The sequence below is a fragment of the Mizuhopecten yessoensis genome, unplaced genomic scaffold, assembly GCF_002113885.1.
Source record: "Mizuhopecten yessoensis strain PY_sf001 unplaced genomic scaffold, ASM211388v2 scaffold739, whole genome shotgun sequence".
Taxonomy (NCBI): domain Eukaryota; kingdom Metazoa; phylum Mollusca; class Bivalvia; order Pectinida; family Pectinidae; genus Mizuhopecten; species Mizuhopecten yessoensis.
The window spans coordinates 305,643-326,384 of record NW_018403697.1 but is presented as its reverse complement, the minus strand read 5'-3'; the positions used below and the strand labels follow the sequence as shown (position 1 = coordinate 326,384).

At 37.1% G+C, this 20,742-nt stretch overlaps 1 protein-coding gene across 1 annotated transcript; it reads right to left on the bottom strand.

The window, feature by feature from the left end:
- Positions 1–4,588: 4,588 nt before the first annotated feature.
- On the bottom strand, positions 4,589–10,831 carry LOC110452384. The gene is made up of 2 exons (XM_021500874.1): positions 8,908–10,831; positions 4,589–6,863 (listed from the first exon to the last, which is right to left on the bottom strand). The coding sequence occupies exons 1-2, from the start codon at positions 10,781–10,783 to the stop codon at positions 5,419–5,421; spliced, it is 3,321 nt and encodes a 1,106-aa protein (XP_021356549.1). The 5' UTR covers positions 10,784–10,831; the 3' UTR covers positions 4,589–5,418.
- Positions 10,832–20,742: the final 9,911 nt, after the last annotated feature.

The following is a 20,742-nucleotide window of genomic DNA, read 5'->3' as shown; positions in this document are numbered from 1 at the left end:
GAGGTATCTAATATGAAAGATTACCTCTGATTGGATACTCCATGCTCAAGGTGGTCGTTTTCTAATTGGAAGTGTGTATGAGGGAATTACAGAGTGAGAGGGAGTGAGTGTGAGAGTGAGTGAGTGTGGAAGTGGAAGTGAGTGTGGGAAAGAGATAGAATGAGTGAGAGAGAGTGAGAGAGAGTTTATATAAGTGTACACAAATAAGTAAAGTTGTAAATTGTAAATTATTGAGAAAACAAAACACTTTCCATTTGAAAATTACCTAAAAGCACCCCTTGACTCAATTCTCTGTTTTATATAAACAATCTTTCAGTGACGAATGAGTTTCTGTAATTTTTTCATTCTTTTATATATGCATGTTTAGTTTACACATGTTTTCAAAAACAGAAACGGTGGGGGTTTTTTTTGGGGGGGGGGTTAAGCTCATATTGAAAACAGCAAAGTATATTTGTGTTTACCCTACCCCCTTCGGTACCCTCAAAAACTCACTTTCGGTCAAACTGTTACCTTAGTTTCTTGGAACAAGTTTAGGAGGGCAAACTCCGAATATACCGGGGCCCGAAAGGGGGCCTTATAGACACTCATCATTCGTGGTAAATTATTTTTAAATTGAATTAATTCTTGCGCTGCGTTTATCGTGTTCTCGCTTATGTTGTATGCGATCCCTGTGTCGTCTACCTGTGTTGTTCTTGACCACGTAAGTCTGTTGTCACATGCATATGTCACTTGTCATACATTGTACCTTGTTGCGTCCATATAATGTGATTGTTCTAAATATAAGTGTTACCTCGAGCTCGTTTTGGTCAGTGGTCAGTCCAGGTGTCTTTGTTACATGTTTTGGCACGGTTTTAGCATTCATTCATAAACAGAGCTTTAGGGTGGATGCATTTTATATCCAGGAGTTTCAAGTCTTTTTTAAAAGTCTCTCTCGAGATCTGGTACGTACTACATATAGATTTTCTGTAATTAGTTTATGTTAAATTTTTCGTTAATACGAAATTGGATAAAAAAGCATTACTAATGTTGTTTTTTTTTAAAATAAAACTATCATACTCATGATCTCACATACATGTAATACATAGCTAGCTCTTTTCGTGCTTTACATGTGTCTTTTACAGAGAAGAGAGTTTTATCACATACATATCTTCATTCTGTGTAAACCCCCGACTCATAGTTGGGGTAGGTATTTTCATATTGTATACGATAATGTAATAATAATAATAAATATTAATTCGAGGTTCTTGTAAACCGCATTTTCACAACCTAGTTCGTAGGTCGTCTCAAAGTGGTTCACAAATTATTATCCTTGGTTATAGGACCTTTGCAACCAGCCAATATCTTTCTCAACCCCTTGGAGTGTATACAGCCGGTGTCGCCATTTCGGCGCCCACAGCTAGCATTCTACAATTCTAGCACTGCCCAACCACGTAGTACTCATTTACAGCTGAGTAGACTGGAACAAGCGGAGTAAGGATATTGGTCAAAGATACAACACATTGCCGTGACGTGACTCGAACCAGCTACACTCCCACTACACTACCGTGCCTTGTTTAAAGAACAATATTTATTTATTACTTTGTGAGGTGTGACATGAATAAGTAAAATTACTGTTTATTTCAATACATCAATATTTGAATAATTTGATTCCACCCAAGGCTGCAAAACATGAAAATATAAGAATTCATAACTTCAACGATTTATTAGTGCCGTGCCGTGACTCGAACACGCAACCCTTCGGTCACGAGTCCACCGTCCTCGTTAGACTACCGTGCCTTGCTAAGGTATATTTTATTCAATATATGTATATGTAATTTCTACTAATGATTAAGGTGAAGTAAGTCATTGTAAAGTTTAAGTCATATTCCTATTATGAATAACTTATTGTGTGTGAACGTTTTAAATAGGAATTCACTGAATGTACATCATGTGAGGACTTATATGTAAGTGCTAGCGCTGTGTTGCATTATGTGAAAAAAATGTATTGTGTCTTCGTAGGGTTTATATTTGTGTTCGACGTATTGTGAAAATAAACAACATGTGAACCAAGAAAATCTGCGTCGTCCTTTCATTTAACATAACATTCATGTAATGTTTAATAAATACATGGGCAGTCCTTTCTGAGAAAACGTCCGGAAACCATTTGACGGGAAATATAATAATAAAAAGTAGAAGAATGAAAAAAACCCAAGTCTCTGACTTCGTTTGGGGGAATTAATAATATGGAATTGACAGTAACAGACCCGGTGACATGTGTTTGCTCCCCACATCTGGGCATCTGTCAGTGTTGTTGACCACAATTTACCATTCGGAATACTTCGTCAGTATTCGTATTCAATGCATTGCTTGTAAGAAATCGGTAGTTCCTTCTAGGTTTTGGTTTTACACCGGGACATCATTATTGAATGAGGTTATTAGAAAATACAGTTTTAAATACCAAATAAGTCCACAAAACATAGAAAATGTAACGACAATTCTAGTAAAAGAAAATATTTGAATTTTATTGGCATCACATTAGTTCACATACCGCTATTTAGTTTATCATATTTAGTATTATACAGCATTACATCGCCCTATATAATCGCTAGGGAATACATGTTATATAGTAAGGATCCCTGTCCCAACGATTCTCTATATATATACATTGATTTACCTCCCTTTTAATGTATTTGTTGAATAAATTTTGTTTATTTGTTCATAAAATTTCCGCAACGTATGTTTTCTTTTCAAAAATGAAAAACCAAAGCTATTGTCATGCTGAGGAAAAAACATGCCAATGCATAGAAACAGCAGTGGTACGGGGATCCTTTTATATCAAAGGATTACAGAGACACTTAAATTCAACACAACGGGGAGAGTAATACAATCCATTACCTGTCACTAAGTCTCGTTCAACCAGACTCTTGTTGTCTGCGCAAGCTACGCTGAACAGAGGAATTACAATCGACCGTCTGGTTGAACGAGACTACCTGTCACTAAGCGGGGTCGGGTTTTCTTGCATACTTGACCGAGATGTCTGCATTTCCGGCGGTTCTAGAATATGCTATCCGACCCTCGGGCCAAGATCGCTTACACGATCAGACTGGCGGGGAAATTACAGTGACCTTTTGGGGTCATTATATTGTTCGTGACGTCATTTTATGACGTCTTCGGGTCAGTTAGGGTCATTGACGTCATTAACAATTGGCATCCGGGCTTCATATGCAAATGAGAATCGTGTAGACAGTTTACCCTCGGGATAAAATATTGAGCAGAAGACCATCGGCAAAGCTTCGGGGCTCCTGCTAAATATTGTATCCATTGGGTTTGAGTTACCTTATCCATAGTTCACCACATGGATGAATTCTATTAATCTCAGTTAAGGGTAAAGATTCTGTAACGTAGTTCCAACCGAGGCCTCAGTTTGATTGATACAGAATCCTAGTCAATTCAATTTTTCTCATCCGGTTTCTGGTTACTTCCGGTCAAATACGTTTCAGAATAGCATTCCTCAGTTACTCATTTTTTTCATTACTTATAACACTTAAACAACGTATAGTATATATCAAAAAGTTATCTTATTTCCTTTTAAATATCGTAACCCGTATCAACCCTCGACAGATCAGGCTTCGGGCCTCCCGCCCCTCGGGGCTTTGGGTGATATGGTCAGGATAATTTAAACCTCTAAATAATAATATTCAGGAGAGGTAGATTTATAAACTCAAGAAAAATATGAACCTAAGACGCAGTTTAAGGTCATTAATATGTTATAATAGTTTTAATACTTTAAAAAAAAAGTTAAATATTGTGTTTGCCAGTCGGCTGTTTAATGAAACTGTCTAATTTTATAACAACTCATTTCTTGGGTCAAGTGATATATATCGGCTTAGATTTGCTAAATTGCCACGTGACTATACTGTCAGAGCCAATCATAACATAGAAAAGATACGGAAAATATAGTAGCAGTATTTATACAATCGCAACAAAACAAGACATGGTTATTGTTTACAGTGACCATATAGGTACATATACTACATAGTTTGCTGAATTTACATCTTAAGATAAACGTTAACTTCAATTTGAATTAGCGTTAAAACAATAATAAGAATACATTATCACTCAATAATATAAATTTGAGCTGCAAGTAATGCCGACGAATGCAAATGGTCGAATTCCACACAAGGATTACATACTTAGATCAAGCATAGTTATTACTTTTGTTTCATCAATCTGGAAAATATATTATGAAGTAATTTTCAAAATTTAAATTGTCAGGCATGTAATATGTATATAGGATCTTACATGAGTTTCCATTTCATATGACATTGATGAAACGAGTCTAAGATTGTTTTTCAATTAAGCGAGCCTCTGACGAGTTTCATAAACTTCGTATGAAATGAAAACGAATGTAAGATCTTTTTTATCAATTCATCAAGATGTATGGCATTTATTCGTGAAAAACGACAATTTTCATGCAACCTTGAAATCTAAAAAGCCGCCATTTTGACTCCAGTGCGTAAGTCTGTGACGTCATGTACGTGTCCTAGGCGTGACGTCACAATTGAAACAATTGAAACTTACAACCAAGCACAGGGCTAATAAGGTCATATTACATGGGGTTATTCACTGGATAACACAGTACATTATGTGATAAATATCCTTTTTATATGGGCGTATTTTGAATATTATCTAGAGGGTAACTTGCCTAATAAAGTTCGAATTTGTACTAAAATGTCCAGTCAACTCAGCTTCACTACTCTTTAAAAATGTCCAGCCTAAAAAATCCACTTCATACAAAGATATTAGTACATTCTAGGTTATACTTTATATAGAAATATACAGCAAAACCAGTATAAGGAGGTTCCGTAATATACAAATATGTCTGATTAAAAGGGTTTCTAAATACACATAGATATCCAGCGTAACAAAGATAGGAATTATGTGTAAAATTCCGGTCTAAGCAGGTTCCATTTCAAACAAACATATTGGACCTTTTTTTGAGGTTTAACTTAATACAGGTCCGCCCTGATAATGTTTCATATGAAATAAAAATAGCCAGTATAATAAGGATCCATTGTATACAGAAATGTCCGTTTTGAAAGGTTCTGATGTACACAGATATCCGATGTAACGAGGAAACGATTCATTTGAAAATATCAGGTCTAAACAGGTTCTACTTTATACAGCATTATCAAACCTTTTAAGTTAAATGATTTTCTCTTTATACACGAACATCCGGAATAATCTGGTTCCAGTATTATAAGTAAACCATGGTCTTTCGAGGTTCCGATATACACAAGTGTTCAGTAAAATCAGGTACCACTGCTAACGGCCTGTCTAAAACGAAGGTACAATGAACGAAAGTTCCAATGCTTCAGTTTGTTCACAATTAAGATATTTTGAACCATTGCCATTTAAACATATAAATCCGAAACGATATTAGTACTTCACAGACGATGATAGCGTTGATGTTGACCGGAAGTAAGTCTTCCGTCGATCAGTTTCCCGCCATGTCTTTATTTTAGACTTGTAAAGCCCTAAAACTCTCTGATTGAACACGAATGCTCCAAAAATGAACACTCCCTGTGAACAATTGAACACTATAAACAAAATCCCGATCGTGTGTAATACAATACACATTGTGTCTGTCGGACCGTCCGCAAAGGCGGAAATGATGCTTGAAGCCAAACCAATTATCCACGTAAAACCCATTACTGTGGACATGCGCACATATAACACAACATCAGACTTCCCAACCGCTTGATTCAATGACGAGCGCCGAGTTTTATGTTTGGCAAGCTTTGCCACATCTCTGATACAGATGATAGTTTTGATAAACATGATGGCGTTCGCGCCCAAAATTATTATCATTGGAAGACCAAAGGTCGCCAAAGTCGCTACGGGCTCCATTATCCAGCATCCTAGATTTGCTTCAGTGAAACTATTGCTCGGTGAATTCGGCGATATGATTGGATCACTGTCATTGTGTTCCCCACTCCGATTGGTTGAAGGTGTTGACAGGACATTTCCGGCGAGTATATTGTCCGTGTTCTTCTCAACATAACTGCCATAACCAATACGCACCCCTTCTAAGAGATTGCTGAAGTCTATAAATGCGCATGCGCACACAATAAGCGCCGGAGAGCCCCATGCGTAGATGAAGTAACGACGAAAGAAGTTCTTCTTCTCTCTAACTCTTGTCAGTATACATTTATGACCAAATGTCCTGTAGAGGTCATAGGCCATCACATTCATCCAGAAAAAGGATGCAAGGAACAGGTAGTGGAGGGATACAGCAATCGCTTTACATAGCCAATCTATACCGTGCTTAACCACCAGACCGGAAAGTAAGAAAAGTAGTTCCCCTAAAAATAACGACACAGTTAAATTTATAGTATTAAGTCCCGGTAAATTCCGAAGACTATCGAAGAGATAATAGGTAACTAGTACAGAAACCATGGCAACCAGAGATACTATGCCTAGTGTGAAGGATAGGTAGTTTTCGGCTAATATGACTTGATAGAAATGGACTCCGCATGACTGAACAAGAAGGTTATTGTGTCCAGACACGTACTCCTTGGGGGCACATAGACGCAAACTGTCCGAAGTGTCGTTTACGTATTCGTAATTATTCATGCTCATCAACTCGCCCGAGTACAGGATGCTGTTGTTTTCGGGGAAGCGGCTGTATTCCGAATCGACTATTTCTATTCGTCCACATTCCTTGTCCACAATGCGCGGCATGTCACATACAAATACATAGGAAGATTTATTCACGTTGGACACATCGCCCAATGTTGTTGTCAGCATCACATATAGATCAAACTGTTTCTGATCGTAGAATGTGTTGGTCGAGTTGACGTAGATAGCGGACCTCATCTGACCTGGAAGATACAATATATGCAACAGGTCTGGTAAATTTGACAATGACTGAAATAACATTTTTGGGACAAATTTATATCACTGATATCATCCTTTGTACATTTTTATATTTTACATACTTATGCATTATGTCAACATAACGGTTTTTGTATACGCTATCTAGAAATTGTGTTTCTTTGAGTGTTGCATTTCCATTATCTATGTCCTGTTATAACCAAAAGGTTGCAGAGTGATATTATAAGGCTGTATGTAGGGTGTTGAGACTGGGGGATGACAATGAATGTGAGAAAGTGTTGTCGTGTAAATTTCTTTCTGGAGAAAAACAAAATAAATCAGATCTTGGTCAATGAACACTGTGTGGAAGACTTGAGTGCGTGTTTATCTCTTGGAGGCACGGAAGTCAAGTGGTAGGACGCCGAGCTCGTGACCGAAGGGTTGCGGGTTTGAGGCACGGCCAGGCACTGTGTTGTATCCTTGGGCAAGATACCTCACTGCGCTTGTTCCAGTCTACTCAGCTGAAAATGAGTACGTGGTTGGGCAGTGCTAGAATTGTAGAATGCTAGGAATTGTAGAAATGGCAGCACTGGCTGTATGCTCCCAAGAGAGTTGAGAACGCTATTGGTTGGTTGCAAAGGCCCTTTAACCACGGATAATAATGTGTTATGATCAACCTTATACAGATGTTTTAAACATTTTGCTTTAGCATGTCTTGAATGTCGACGGAAATGTTTAGAGATTGTTTTCCTTTGTAAATGTGTCTATCGCCTCTTTAACTGTTCTTATATAATTCATTCTGTTTTCATCAGGTACCAAGACGAAATCTTAGGCATATTGGGAAAACTTAACTTCACAACTCATTTAGCAGACTGAATGTTCGCAAACTCAGTCTTTTGTATGAGAAGCCAAACCTATTTTAACAATGAACACTTACAATTTAGACATTGTATGCCTATTTGTGTCAAGTTTTAAGAAACGACCGAAAAGCTTTCGTTTATAGCCATTTGTTGTTGTTATTGCTTCTATATTAGTGACTGATTTTAACATACATTTTGTTATCAATTCTTTTATTGGATCTCAGGGTATATTGAGTTGAACTAATGAATAAAATTACAAAATAACTATTTCGTTATTTCGAGATAGCAATGTTTTTATTACGAAATACCTATCTCGTCAAAACGACAAAACTGTTGTTTTTCGAAATAAAAATTTCGTTATTATGAGATAAACAGAGTTAATTATATAAAAGGAATGTAAGATATGGATATTTTACCCGAGAGTGTAAAATTGGGGTCAGAACCAAGTCGTTGCCTATAGCTTTGTCGTTATTACGAAAACATGTAATAAGTAGTAGTTACAAAATAGTTAGTTCGTTATTACGAGACGAAAATGATCTTTTACGAGATACTAATGTCATTATTACGAAACGTTGTCGTTATCACAAGAAAACTGAGTCGTTATTAAAGAAAGAACCAACGTATGAGCATGTATTATGGCGGAATATAAAACGAGGATAATGATAATAATAACAATGATAATTCAAGGTTCTTATATACCACTTTATCACAACCTAGTTCGTAGGTCGTCTCAAAGGGGTTCACAAATTGTTATATGTGGTTATAGGGCCTTTGCAACCAGCCAATATCTTTCTCAACTCCCTGGGGAGCATACAATCGTTGCTGCCATTTCGGCACTCACAGCAAGCATTCTACATTTCTAGCAATGCCCAACCACGTACCCATCTACAGCTGTGTAGACTGGAACAAGCGGAGTAAAGTATCTTGCTCAAAGATACAACACAGTGCCGTGTCGCGACTCGAACCCGCAACCCTTCGGTCACGAGCCCGGCGTCCTACCACTAGACTACCGTGCATCCATGGGATGAGGATATGTATGGAAAAAATCAATGCCGGTTGCTTGATTATTTTCCAAACATTTTCGAATGCAGAAATAAATTCCACTAAAATATACAAACATATGACCCTAGACAAAGCCGAACCTGCACAGGGATAATTAATTTACATATGTATAAACTGAATATATACTGACCTGTCTCGTTACTATGGCGAGAGGTGAGTTCAAAATCGTCCCCCCAGTAGTAGTTAATCCTGCCTTTGGTACACCAGGAGTCCAGGATCAGAGGGTCGAAGTTGTCTACGTCATCGACGTTAAAACTTGTCCCGTTCAAACTGAAACTAAACGATTTCCTATAAATCATTGACTTCATCGTGTCGATCACCAAACTAGTGGGTACGTCTTTGGAACTCTTCTTTCTGGCAGGAAATATGATGAATTTTATTATCACGGTGTATGTCTCTTGTAACGTATTATAAGGCATCTTCTTACTGTCAAGATCAACACCGTAAGATTCCGTCCGTTCCCCATTCGTATCTAATTGCGAGTCTCCATTATCATGAGCGGATCCATCATTCGAAATGGTAGGCTCCTCATTGGGGTCTAGTGGCCGGGCTTTGTTTTTGCGTATTGGTTTTGGAGTGACAAACGGATGGACCTCTAGCGTTTTGCCGGACACGGTTCCGTTCTGATATTCAATAGTAAAGTTTTTTATCCGGTCTGAACTGATGTTTAGCATGGTACAAAATTCTGCAACGATGCTCTTGTCGGAGTCTTCCTGGCGTAGCACCAGCAAATCCTGCTCAGTGACGTTGAGGCGCAGCGTGATCTGAGAAGCTTCTTCGTCGTGGTTGAGTGAATCCAGGTTGTCAAGTGAAGACGATTCACCGTCAGAAGTATCAGTAGTCGCCTGGCATTTGGAATTTACTAATTTATGCCCGGAAGCACAGACAATCTTTCTACATTTTTCCACATTTTGAACATAAATTTCGTTCTCAGCACATTTGTGGACTGTCGGAGAGGTTTCAATTTGAGGTGTCGCGCTGAAGAAGATGTGTCCTTTTCCATTGAAGCCAAAATTCATTATAACTTGGAAAGATAGCGGGAAAACAGATGCTTTTGTGTGATGGTCTTCCCCAAAAGAGCTTCTACCACGATGAGAGTGTCCAAACTCTTCAGTTTTTGTTGTGCTACAAAACAAGATCTTATTCATTTGAGCTGGAAAGTAATTCTTGGAGCAGTTTGGAGATGTGTTTGGTTCGTTAGATAAAAGAAGTATATTCTTACTCTCGTCTGTATCCATACGTGTGATGGTGTCCGTTATAATCTCGGTTGACCAGGTACTTGCATTTTTGGCTCCATGACATATAGCACAGTAAATGTTCCTATAAACAATGCCTTCTGCGTCCTGAACTGGAATATGGTCGATTTCAATGACGCAGTCCGGGTGACGGTAAGGGATTTCCTCTGAGTGATGGCATCGGTCCATAAGCCAGGGATCCATAGCGGACCATGGGCACCTGTCCACAACGAAAATTGCCCTGGTAAAAGGCTTAGTTGAACGGCAGTGGCCGTGTCTTTGGTAAATAGCACTGACTTCCGGAATATTTGAGATTAGTTCTGCAGGATTCGGAGTCTCTTCTGCTGCAAAATCTGGAAATGGCGATGTGGTCAAAAAAGTTTGTGATTTTTCTAAATTCGAATTTTCAAATATATTTTCAAAAATTTGCGGAGTCGATATTTCTTTCTTCCGATCGGCGTAAAATAATCCTAGTAAAGTACCTGGAGGACTCTCGGACTGTCTGTTTAAAATCGGACCTTCTGAAGTCTCCCGAGACAGGTGCGAATTGGGCGCGGTACTCGTATGAAACAGGGTAACTTTCAATGGACCATGATTTGGACCAGAAAAGTCTGCATTATTGACGGGTTTTGTTTCCACATTTGGCTCGAATGTACTTTCCACAGAACGGAATGGATCACCAGATAACGGAAGACAATAGCACACAAGAATCAAATTTGATACCACAAAGTACATTTTGAAGAGAAACATGTCATTTAGATCGTAAATCATCCATTAGCGTAGTTTAGAACTGCGCACAAATCACAGACGGTATCAACATCTCCGTCACTAAATCCTGTATGATAAGGCGCTTGTGTACATGCGCTGTCCTCGATTCGGGCCTACTATCTGTCCGTTTCGGCCGGCACATTCTAAACAAGTCATATGCTACCTTACGCTTTATACCTGTCATCTGCAATATAACTTTTCGTTATATTTATAATAGGCATCATAGAATGATTCAGAACCCTATTTTTTTAAGTTCAAGACGGAATCTTGTATGAATTTCGAATGCCCGTCTGTACAAGGGAACAATGATTACAAATGTTTTTTTTATAAAATGACGTAAATCTTACATCAAGGCCAAGTTGCGAGTTAATCGATAAACAAATGTGGAATTTGATATTAAACTAAAACAAAATCTGATTTTTTTTTTTTTTGTAAACATGTTGAGTTATTTAATAAGGAAGAAATGACCTAAATCAAATTTTAGAGGAGTTCACTGACAAAATTGAAAACATGAAAGATACATTGTAATACACACATGTGGTTAGATCTATACAATTTAGTAGTTGATATAGTATGCCAATATGAATTAATTACACTGCAACGTACAGCTGTTTCGTCCTTTTAGGACTCGTCGGTGATGCTAGGGTCCAAAAAGATGGAAATCCAAATTAGTCTAAACTAATGTTGAAAGGGGAAAAGATGAAGAGATATTTCGTTAAATCAAAAAAATCCAGTTTGGAAAACCCATTACATCTTTTCTAATAAGGCGATGCAACATACGTCTCCTACTGGGTTTTATTAAGTGATTCTGCATAGGAGACACTGGTTTGCTGGCCGTATTCGACACCTGGGTTTATATTTTTCTCTTTTTTTTTGTCACTTCAAACGAAATAGTCACGGTAGTCTAGTGGTAGGACGCCGGGCTCGTGGCCAAAGGGTTGCGGGTTCGAGTCCCGGCACGGCACTGTGTTGTATCTTTGAGCAAGATACTTTACTTAGCTTGTTCCAGTCTACTCAGCTGTAAATGAGTACGTGGTTTGGCAGTAATAGAGTTGTAGAATGCTAGCTGTGAGTGCTGAAATGGCAGCACCGGCTGTATGCTCCCCAGTGAGTTGAGAAAGATAACCACGGATAATAATTTGTGAACCGCTTTGAGACGACCTACGAACTAGGCTGTGATAAGGGGGTATATAAGAATCTCGAATTATTATTATTATTACTTCTATAGTCTTTCTTTTTGCCAGCGGCTCCCTAGGGTATCCGTTTTAACATGACCTTAATTAGCTGATATGAAACAAATCCCCGAAAAGGTGGTTTAGTCACCGTAAAGTACGACCAAATGATCAATACCACATAAAGACCACAACATGTTATATAAGTTATATGCACACGTGTATGTTAATTGAAAATATGGATTTTGAACTTCAGCTATCAAAATGATAGATAATGAATTTAGTTTTAAATAAGGCATTCAAGCAGACGCTTTCATTAAAAATAGTTTACCGACATTTTGACGTTTCAATCTCTTTAGTTACCAAACTGGATGCTGCGACATGACATAATATCTATTTATGTACCGAAGCATTACGGTGTAATTTCTCTCTTATTAACTGTGAAGAGGTATTTCGGCTTTAAGTCGAGATGATTGTGCCCATCCGAAACCACAGAAAATCTCTATATAGTGTGAAAGTACTAATAACATATATTCTACTAACATATATATGTAAATCAGAGCGTCGCGTGTACTTCAGTGATATATATGTTATGTACTTTAGATAATGAGGTCACATTAAACGTTAATTAAAACATCCTTGGCATTGTTTGAACATGTAAGTACAAAATACCTTAACGTTTATGACACGTTAACTTTATGTATTACAGCTCTATATGGTACGACAGAACACACGCTTTATTAAGTTATTTCTATAAATTGATAATTCTGTCAGCATACGTTAGCATGGCATTTTGATATGCTACATGTACTTGCTAGTTTCGACTTGTAACGCCAAATTTGATACCGGTAATATAAGCTTACCAACAGCTATAGGCTTAACGGCATAGCTATAATAATGAACGTCAGTTATGGTGTCATTTCTCATAATGCTTTATCGTAGACTAATTATTGATAAACTAACGATTAATTCGTTCTAAATTTACTAAAGGTCGGAATCAGTGTATCCAAATTACATATGAGGCACGGTAGTCTAGTGGTAGGACGCCGGGCTCATGACCGAAGGGTTGCGAGTTAGAGTACTGCACTGTTTTGTGTCCTTGAGCAAGATACTTCACTCCGCTTGTTCCAGTCTTCTCAGCTGTAAATGAGTACGTGGTTGGGCAGTACTAGAATTGTTGAATGCTACAGCTGTGAGCGCAGAAATGGCAGCACTGGCTGTATGTCCCCAAGGGCGTTGAGAAAGAAGGTAGGTCGGTTGCAAAGGCCGTATAACCACGGATAGTAATTTGTGAACCGCTTTGAGACGATCTACGAACTGGGTTGTGATAAAGCGGTATATAAGAACCTCGAATTATTATTATTATCGCATATACCATTTTTGATTGTTGGCACTTCGTGTCACCAATAAGTCCTCGAATGACGAACAGCTGTTTGGTGCAGTGTAATATATTTTTGTTATATTGTTAGATTACCAAATTGTATAGGCGCAATCACCTGTGTGTCCTACCTTCTGCATTCTTACACATATGACTACTTACCTACGTTTGTGAATATATTTAGAAAAGTCTCGAACCCGCGACCCAGTGCAGGAGGAATAGAGGTATCAGAATGTCAGACGCCTTAACCACTTGGTAACTGCGGCCCCGGTTTTTAAGCACCTACCTGTTTCAACAGAAGCTTAGAACAAAATGGTTTTTCAATTTTTTGGCTTCTGGTTTCCCCTTTGAGCCTTTAGAATGATCAGAAACGATCAATGTCCAGAAATCTTGTTATTTATATTGTAAAAAAATGTATAATTTTTGCGAAATAATGTTATTTTCGTACGAAATGGTATGATATTCAAAATATTGTGATGTTTTATTTTCTTATTTACGATTGACATTTTTTATGTTTAATAATTTATATTTGCATCATGGGTACTGCTTCACTGGCTGCTTTTGAAACATTATCAAAACAAAAGAAACAGAAACGTCTAGATTTAAACATATTTTATTGCAAATAAATATTTACAAAAGAATTGGACAAAAGTTTTCACAACTTATCACTGTCCTTTTCTTCAAATACATGATATATTCATGTATAAAACAATAACTTGTTAATGCAATTTACGCAATATATATATAAATTATATTTTTTATAAGAAACGTCTAGGCGAGGCAGTTTACACATAACGGTAAACATAGGAAACGCATTTGTATAGTTACTTCAAGATATATATCTGCATTAAATTGTTTATACATGAAATCAAATTTTAATATGTATAGAATTGGAGGATATTTTAGTGTTACTTAAGCATTGAACTGTGTAGCGCACATTATGTTGTTTGCTTGCAAACCTGTGTCATTCAAATAGATCATAAATACCATACAAACACAGTTCAATACTTATATATACGTTTTTCTGCCTCTTGTGTTCTTTTTTAACTTATAATTTATATTTAAAATTCAAAATGCCCGCCTTATCGACAGTCCAACAAATTTCGTTCAAAGTTTGAACAGCGTGTTTGTCGCGTGCGGATTGGCAAACAAAGTAGTACTTTGAAATTTTAACAAACACTTCAATGTTGTTCCACACGTCAACTTTTTAGAATTTAAATCAAATGATTTTTGAAAAAAATCCCACAAGATTTCACAAACATGAAGCACACGTTTTCGTTACTAAATAAAAACAAACGAAGGTATATAATCATTGTCGAAAACCCCCACATGTATTATAAAATAACCTATCTTATATAAATCACAGTAGTTAGAACAATGTGATATTTAGATATTTAGCTCTATCTGCCAAAGCTTGCCTTTCCCTAGATTTGTCCGTTGTTGATTTGAACTCACAATCCATCTTATAATAAACCTCCTGACACACAAGCATAAGTTTTAAAATAAACTGAAAAATTCTGAATCCTCAAACTCTGGTAGGTTTGGAGAAAATAGGCCTGCTCAAATTATCGTACCTGTTTAAATACAAACTTTATTTATTTTTAACAATGATGAAACATGTTATTTCAACTTATATTAATCACTCTTGTTGGCCCGGATTTTGGAGCGCGGAGGGTCTAAATGTGGGAGGAAACCGGAGTACCTGGAGAAAACCCACGTGATCGGGCAGGTGACCTCATACCTTTTCACGTCCGATTGGTGACTCGAACCCCGGCCGCCTTGGTGAAAGGCAAGTGCGCTTTCCAATGCGACACCAAACCACCCATCGTACACTGGGAGATATTAGCAAGGTGGCAGAGGACTAGTAGTCAGCGTCTGATTGGGCAGCTCCTGCGAACTTTTCAAAATTGTATTAAGTAATGTACATGCTAATTCTATTAATTGTATATCCATGTACTATGAAGCGCTTTAGAGTGGCTTATTCTAGCTAGATAGGGCGCTATAGCAATTGCTGTATATTATTATTATTATTATTATTATATAATTGTTTGTGTTTTGAAAAAGGAAAAGCAATCTTCCATAAGAACTGAAACACAATTACTATTTTCTATCCGTTTTACTCTGAGAACAGTTTGTTCTTATTTAACAGTCTTTAAAGTAAAATTTAAAGACATGCTTCCGAAAGAGAATCCAGTGATTATTCCCCATCCTATTTGAGGCATTATTCCTTTAACTTAACCTTAACCCTATCGCATTGGTTCACAACCTGATAACAGCCCACACAAAATGACCCGTATTTCGAGGCGTCGACCGGACACCTTGTACGTTTGTTTACTATCATCTGACCATCTGTGCAGTCTCATAGCCAATGACCGTCTTCTCCATTTATTTGTGTGTATTGTCTTGATAGCAGAGCTCTTAAGGGCAAGTTCACTATGACAAACCGTTAAGATGGGAATACAAAATTAAGTACAATGTCAATAAATTGCTTTTACAGTTCATCGAATACAGGAAATACATTGAACTTTCTCCAAGTGTTATTACTGCTAATTCTTGTGATTGTGATCTGAAAGCTTTCGGAAACTGGTATGAAAGGAATCCGACCATTTGTTTTATCAGAGAAATCGACGAATTTAGTGTGGCGGTACTTATCTATCAACAAAATAACTGTCTAGTGTTTCGAATGTGATATTTGAATTTTAAATTGAAACTATTTGAAAATTGAATTATGATATATAGCAGGTCTTAAAACTCATTTCGAAAAGTAAATATCTCCACAATACTAGACTACATGTACCTGGAAGCTGTTTGTCTGTTCCAAACTGTACACGAATCTTTGTCTGTACTAAATCTTTAAATAGATATTTTCTTTAGTCATTTCCTGTAACATATTTTTTTTTCTATTATTCATTGGTCCTAACAAACACCTATGTGTTGATGGGTCGTTCAGAATGCAGTAATTATGATATTAATTTTGAATTGTGTTCAATATTAAATTGAAAAACCGTTCGAGTGTTTAGTAACAAAATATATATAATATAACTGGGTGAGTTATGTAAACGTGAACAGTTGACCCGGTACGTTTTCGTGTATGGACACGTGACCTTGACGTCACGTTATCAGTAATACAGAAATAGTGTCACTTTTCTTTTCAGGGCAAACAGGTTAAATTATCAACCAATGTTTTTCGTTAACACTTCCTTACGGTGGCTAAACTACTCACCTCATAGGTTATATAAAGCGACTCCGCTTCAAATACTTATTCCATTTAGAATTCCTTGGTGTAATATCTGCATAAGAATATCAATTTATTCATTCATCATCTCGTCATTGGTTCGTTCTTTCGTCCGTCTGTTTGTTAGTTTGCTTGTTCGTTTATTCATTTCTTTATTCATTCATTCGTTCATTAATTAATTCACTCATTCATTTATTTATTCATTCATTCGTTCGTTCGTTCGTTCGTTCATTCATTCATTCATTCATTCATTCATCCATTTATTCATTCAATCATTCATTCATTCAGTCATTCATTCATCCATTTATTCATTTATTCATTCACTCATGAATTCATTCATTTATTCATTCATTCATTCATTCGTTCGTTCGTTTATTCATTTATTCATTCATTCATTCATTCATTCATATTGTACTGTATAAAATACAATATATATAGAAAGAGATAGTACAACATGAATACATCTAAATCAATCATTTATTTCTTGTCGATAATGATCATGTTATAATTTACACTATCCAAAAACGCCAAATCTGTTAACCTATAACGTATGAAATGGGCAAAGTCACTAAAATTTCACATTTCATTTTAGACCTTATATATTCGGCATGGTTACAGATACCTTGCGACAAAGTGTTAACAATGACATATGACACGGGGCGTTCGTCGCATTTTTTGCCATGTCGGCTATCTGAAATTGATATTTAAGTTTAGATAAGAGCGATCGGAGTGTGCCCAAGTGCGAACAGGAGTGGTGTAATTCTCGTTCCTTGACTGTGTCCACAACAAGGCGGTCAAGTGGTCACATTGTTACTGCCATGGCTCGTGTAAATACCCGCCAATTTGTTGTCCGACGCGTGGTCAGTCCCAGGACTCTGGATAATAAAACAAACACTTGACCATTGCCTGGTTTGTGTAAGCTTTATTTTCTTAAAGATTGTTTCCTGAAATACCTAAGTTGCATATTTAAAGCAGATTACTATGACGCATTCACTCAGGTTTCCTTTCAGACATTTTTCTGGAAATTGCACTTTTATGTTGGTTTTGTTTTTAAATGTATGTATTTTTATACGAAACACGAAAATTTGACTATATTTTCCCCACCTCTCTAGTTAAACAATGCAAGGCATGGCAACCGCTTGCGCGATCTGTAAAAGAATGTTTAACAATCACAATGCAGACAAAGGATTAAAAAGATTGTTTTTTTCCGTGAGATAAGTAAGTACCTTCAATATGTCCTTATTTGAAAATACAGTATATCCTATACTTATAACATACCTGTGTATATTTTATTATTACAGTTTTCATTGATCTGCATTAAAAAAAACTGTATTTAGTTTAAAAATAATTATATGACCACATAAGAGGTTGACAATACGTGAGGTTATAAATGTATCCATTTCATAACATCAGACGTACAATGCAATTTAGCCTTTACGAGAGGTAATCTGAAGTACCCGTATCTGTCACCAAGACTTCCCGACACAGACAATGACTTACATATACTATACAATGTTCACGTATATTTCAATGTACTCCTGTCCATCACCATGGCGACATCCGCAGACACGGTCAAGATAAACACCTGTCCTCCTACACTATCATGAAGCACTTCAAATGATTAAAGAGCTGCCGCAAAATTTTATGTCAAATCTACGGAAGAGTGTAGCGACCTTAAACTGCAAACATAGCTGCAGGTATGGTGGGCGTGCGTGTTTATCTCAATGCTTGATCAAAGGATTATCATTATCACGCAGGATATATAATAATAGTTTACGTTGGCAAAAAGAATAAAAAATCATTTCTCGCTAACATACCCTTTTAGTCCACCGCTTTCCTCTTCTTTTCGATTGGGGTTCAAAGTTCACGCAACTACCAGATACACATATAGATGTGAAGTGCACAGGCAGACGCCGAAAGGAATATATGATATTTCATGTTTATTGGGAGCATGAAAAACAAAATAATCAAAGCGAGAATATAGGACCGGTTTTCTGAACGAAATATCCGCAGCTTAATTCAGAAAGATAAGGTTGATGTGGTGACCGGAAAAACAGAATAGGAGCATGGGGTTGGTATTCGACATATCGGCAAACCTGAGAAAAATGATTAGACAATAAGAATAAAGGAAACCCAGACTGTATGTTACAGTTCTCAATTATGAATCCGGTAGAGTGATATCGACCCAGTACCCAGTATAGAATACACCTCCATTAAGTTTCCATTAATATATTTTTCTTTGTAAATATTTCATGTTGAGCTATGTATTGTACTTAGGTTTAGATACATTTAGATATATAAGTGGTATATTTTAAGATGTGGTCATTAAATATGCATGAACGCATTGCCAATATTACTGCAAACAAATTACACAATGTGTAAACAGAAATGTAATGTGTATGACCTAATGGATGCTCAAGTCGTTTCAACATCGAATATAAATGAAGCCGAGGAACCATGAACAGTTCCGTTAACACATATGACAATGGAACCGACAATTCACTTAAGATTCGTTAATTTTTGAAGGCACAGTTGTCTAGTGGTAGGACGTCGCGCTCGTGACCGAAGATACTTTACTCCGTCTGTTCCAGTCTACTCAGCTGTAAATGAGTACGTGGTTGGGCACTGCTAGAAATGTAGCTATGCACGCTGAAAAGGCTGCACCGGCTGTATGCTCCTTAGGGAGTTGAGAAAGATGTTGGCTGGTTGCAAATACCCTATTACCACGGATGATAATTTGTGAACCGCATTAAGACGACCTACGAACTAGGTTGTGATAAAGTGGTATATAAGAACCTCGAATTATTATTATCATTATTATATATTAACAAATACAAATTTTCCCCAAATAACGTTACAATAGGGTAAGTGTTTGGCTATATACGTTGGCTATATACGTTGATTATTTCTGGTAGTCTGTCTGTCTGTCTGTTTGTTTGTGTGTTTGTTGGTGTAGCGCAGTACGCAAAGTCGGAGGGAGAACGGTGTACACCGCCGGAGAACAGAAGTAGTTAAACAAGGGATCCCAGATCTTGGCGCTCACCATCGTAAGATTTTCATTATTTCTGTCAGTTTCATCTGTTCCTTTTATTTCTGTTATCTGTTGGACTGGTTCTTGTCAACTGCAAATGCATCTTATTTACATTGTGATTTAAAATATTATTCAGCTGGTTTTGAATGTCCTTTCAAAGGAATGTCAATGTTTACTTGTGAAGAAATACTAAAAACAAACTTTTAAAATCCAAGATTGCTGCCTGGTGGCCATCTTGATTTTCCAATCAGTCTCTGAATGAAATATGCACAAACTACGGACGAGAGGGAACCTTCATATGTAATCTGCGAAAAATCAGCTAATTCCTTTTGTAGAAATAGCGATAACAAGACTTGTTAACAGATAGACGACGGGAGATTTGAACAACCCGCCATCTGATGATGACGATGATGATGATGGGCTCAAGATACAGATCCTTAGTGCGTTGCATTGGCTCCACCATATCGATTTGTTGTTTTAAATTATCCCTAAACAGAAAATAAAGAGGACCCCTCCCGCTTCCCCACGATTGTACATGCCGCAATATTGATCGCAGTACTTTCAAAGTTTTGTTTTGTTTGTTTGTTTGTTTGTGTGTTACGTCCTATTAACAGCTATGGTCATTTAAGGACGTACCAGGTTTTTGTGGTGGAGAAATGGCGAGGTTTCCGGAGAAAAGCCATCGACCTACGGCCAGCACCTCGAACCCGCAACCCAGTAGCGGAGGGCTNCCCCCCCCACACACACACCCACACACACACAAAAACTACCAAAGTACACCGAAATAACCCATTAGTTAAATTAAAAACTTCCCCTCGCTATTTTTTGTTTAGTTTATATATAAGGAATCTAGCGACAAAGGTGTGATGACAGATGCTTGTTCTCCGACTTTGTTTATAACCGAATCCCTTCATCTTGCGCTAATTTTGTCACAAAAGATCGTGTGGAGCTATGGTCAATATAAATGTGTATGAAACTAAAAGTGTCAGCCAAAGGCTCTCACAGATCGCATTGTTTTTAACAGTTTGTATATTTAGAATGTTACGTAAACATACAGTTGCTAATGGAATAACTAAAAATAAGAATTTACATTAATTTACTGTGAAAATTATGACTGAACATGCTTAAATCGGTCATCAGCGTTTA